The sequence below is a fragment of the Diachasma alloeum genome, unplaced genomic scaffold (genome assembly GCF_001412515.2).
Source record: "Diachasma alloeum isolate Michigan unplaced genomic scaffold, Dall2.0 Dall_scaffold_52874, whole genome shotgun sequence".
Taxonomy (NCBI): Eukaryota; Metazoa; Arthropoda; class Insecta; order Hymenoptera; family Braconidae; genus Diachasma; species Diachasma alloeum.
In genome coordinates this window covers 1-3,384 of record NW_021683285.1, presented here as the reverse complement: position 1 = coordinate 3,384, position 3,384 = coordinate 1, and the positions used below count along the sequence as shown (strand labels likewise).

Below are 3,384 nucleotides of genomic sequence, written 5' to 3'. Positions count from 1 at the left end.
TCATTAAAAAATAGCATGTTACCTGATTAGCCGATTAATGCGACAGAACAAAAAAATTGTGTAGTGTTCCTTGATTGGTGTGTAGTTCGCGTGTAGTATCATAACTGTGAACTACACACGAACTACACAGGGTACGAGACCACCGGCAAGTTCTCTCATACCCTGACTCACTGAAGGAGACTCCAATGAATCTTGCGTCCATTTTAGCACTTCCCCGCGGTAAAGATAGCCGTTCTTGGTTGCCAGTGATGACCAATGCAGAACTCAGCGCTGTTTTTGGTCAAAAACTCGATCGCCAAGTTGTCATTTCGCGTATGAGAGCCAGAAAAGCAGACAACACAACGCTGATCTCCGAGATTTCAGCCAACGCATAACAGCACTCAAATTTCGTATACGAAACGTGAGTAGGCATGAATCGACGTCCGGTGCCACGTGCAAATGCTACGCGCCGGACTTTTCCAGTACGCAGAGCGGAACTGGTACCAGACAAAGATTTTCAAGGACAGTCCACATGATCACAGCACAAGAACTCGCACTGCGCAGCTTCAAGCTCTCTCTCGGCGCGACATGGAAAGATGCTGCCAAAGCACTTGGGATCACGGAGCGTGCCATCCTCAGTTACATTGCTGAACCCGGCACCAAAGGGTACCGCGAGATGCCGACTGATGTATGGCAACGCTTGGAAGAACGCACCGGTCATTCATTGCTGCGCAATACCGACGGGCTTTATTTTCCTCAGAAAAAGATTATTTCGGTCAGTTCTCAGAAAGGTGGCGTGGGAAAAACCACGATTGCTGCGGCTATAGCAGCCGTGTTAGCACGCATGGGGTATAAAACGCTGGTGATTGATATGGATCCCCAGGGAAACCTCACCGAACAGTACTATCAGGAAGATGATGAGTTTCCCGCTGAAATACTGCCCGATCCTGACGGCGATGATTTCAAACCCGGTCCCGCGCATATCTGGAACATGTTTGAGGATGAAAATGCGCAGATTGAACCGCTTAAGCGGGAAGAGAACCTCTATCTTATCGGATCCAGCCTCGACCTGGCAGACATTCAGCTCGGGGACACAAAAACACTGGTCAGTAATTTCTACAGTAATTTAAAACGCGTCGAGAGCAATTTTGATCTGGTGATCCTCGACACCCTGCCCAGTTTCGGCAACGCCTTAGCGGCAGCCCATCGCTCAGCCGACTGGCTGGTGATCCCGACCGAACTCGCTCGTTTTTCTAAAAAGGGTATTGTGTACCAGCTGAAAACGGCGATGAACACCAAGCTCATTTACGATACTGAGCTGACGTTACTTGGCATCGTGGTTAATAAAATCAATTACACCAGCCGTAAAGAAGACTCGTTGGTCCGCATCCAGGACAATTACCGTAAACTCCTGATGCAACAATACGGTGATCACATCGTATCACCGGCGATCAAAACCGCGACACAAATTGTTGAAGCTCAATCCCTGGCACAACCATTACTCGACTACGCACCAAATCAAGAAATCACGCTACAGTTCACCCTGCTTACTCAGGAGTTGCTGCGTCGAATAAAACATGAGGAAGGGTATCATGGCTAAAAAAGACTTCATGGGGTCGCTTGGCCAGGCTAAAACCGACAAATCGCTGGCAGCGCTGATTCGCGGAAATCCTCGCCCTGACGAATTGCAGTTATCGTGGATCCCTCACGAAAAAATCTACAGCGTCAAACAAGTTCGATTTAAATTTACCGACATCGAAAGTCTGGCCGCCTCAATGAAAGGCAAGCAGCAAGAAGAAGCGATCCGGGTATTCCCTGCCGATAAGGACGGCAAACACCGCATCCATGTTGGCGAACGGCGTTGGCGAGCAGCAAAACACAATGATGAACCGGTGCTGGTCATCATCGACAACAACCTCGATATCGAGGTTTACAATGCGAAGAATATTATCCGCCAGATTGCAGAAAATGATCAGCGGGAACAGCTTACGCCAATCGAACTGGGTAAAGGATTTGCGCTGCTACGAGATGACTTTGCCATGAGCACGGCGGCGATTGCAGAATCTTTTGGCCGCAAACCGGCTTATATCTCCAAGCATCTAAAACTGCTTGAAATGCCCGATATGGTTCAGTCATTACTGGAAGACGGCGTCGTCACCTACATTGAAACATTGAACATTCTCACTGCCATTTATGCGCTTTCACCACAGGAGTGCGAATCTTATGTGGCTGAAATTCGTGAACAGGGTGAAGCAAAGCGAAGCGAGGCACAAGAACGCCTCAATGTTTTAAAAGGCAAAACGCCGAAACAAAAGCCAGATCAGGATACCGTGCTGGGTGTGCAAGACCCCGATACGACGGGTCAGAATACCCCACCGGGTGTGCAAGACCTCGATACGACAGGTCAGAATACCCCACCGGGTGTGCAAGACCTCGATACAATAGGTCAGGATACCGCGCCGGGTGTGCAAGACCCGGATACCACAGGTCAGCATACCGCGCCGGGTGTACAAGACTCGGATATCACAGGTCAGCATACCGCACCGGATGTGCAAGGCCCAAATACCACAGGTCAGGATACCGCGCCGAGTGTGCAAGACCCGGATACCACAGGTCAGGACATCGCACCGGTTGTACAAGGCCCGGATACAACTGCGACAAACACCCCAATACCTTCATCTATAGCTGGCACAGGCCATATCACGGTGATCGTCCTGATTGATGGTGTTGAACATGAATTGCTGGATAAACCGAGTGTTATTGATGGTGATGACGAGATGGTTTTCGTTACATCACCCAATATTTCCGGCGAACTCCAAGTACCTGTTTCTGAATGTAAGCTTCATAAGGTGACATTGACTAAGTAACGTTACTCCCTCATTATTTCGAATTGTGCGTACATTTCGTAATAACGGGGGACATATGTCAGATCATGATAAGGAACATGCCAATGATCATTGGAAACGAGAATCCTATGACGATAGCGGCGCGAATCCTCGCGCCGGAGACGATCACTCAGCTACAGAACGACCAAGACCTCAGAACACAGGGGCGCAAAATCTTGGCTCGTTGGGCGATCAACCAACCGGAAGCCTTGAAGATGTTGGAAAAACAGGGGTTCATGGGGCTTTACACCACCATCATCAACCAGCAGGAGGCGGAGGTGGAAGCGTTACTCAGTCAGCCGAATCTGGCGATGAGCGAACAAGAGAGGTTGGAATTGCAGGGAGTCAATACCAATCTGGTCATTTCAGGCTAGACACCCTGGTAGATTTTGGCGCAGGCGGCGCTAAAACCAAATTTCGTGACAACATCGCTGCGCTGCAACTGCTGCATCAAATTGAAGAAACGGGCAACCGGTTTTGTCGCATTAACAACGAAAAGTCGGCAAAGTTTTCTCTGCCT

General features: G+C 49.3%; 1 protein-coding gene across 1 annotated transcript; it reads left to right on the top strand.

Annotated features, from left to right (window-relative positions):
- The first annotated feature begins 511 nt into the window (after positions 1-511).
- Positions 512-1,579, top strand: LOC114841665 (sporulation initiation inhibitor protein Soj-like). Its single transcript, XM_029126721.1, has one exon. It carries the CDS (start codon positions 512-514, stop codon positions 1,577-1,579), a length of 1,068 nt encoding a protein of 355 aa, XP_028982554.1.
- The last annotated feature ends 1,805 nt before the right edge of the window (positions 1,580-3,384 follow it).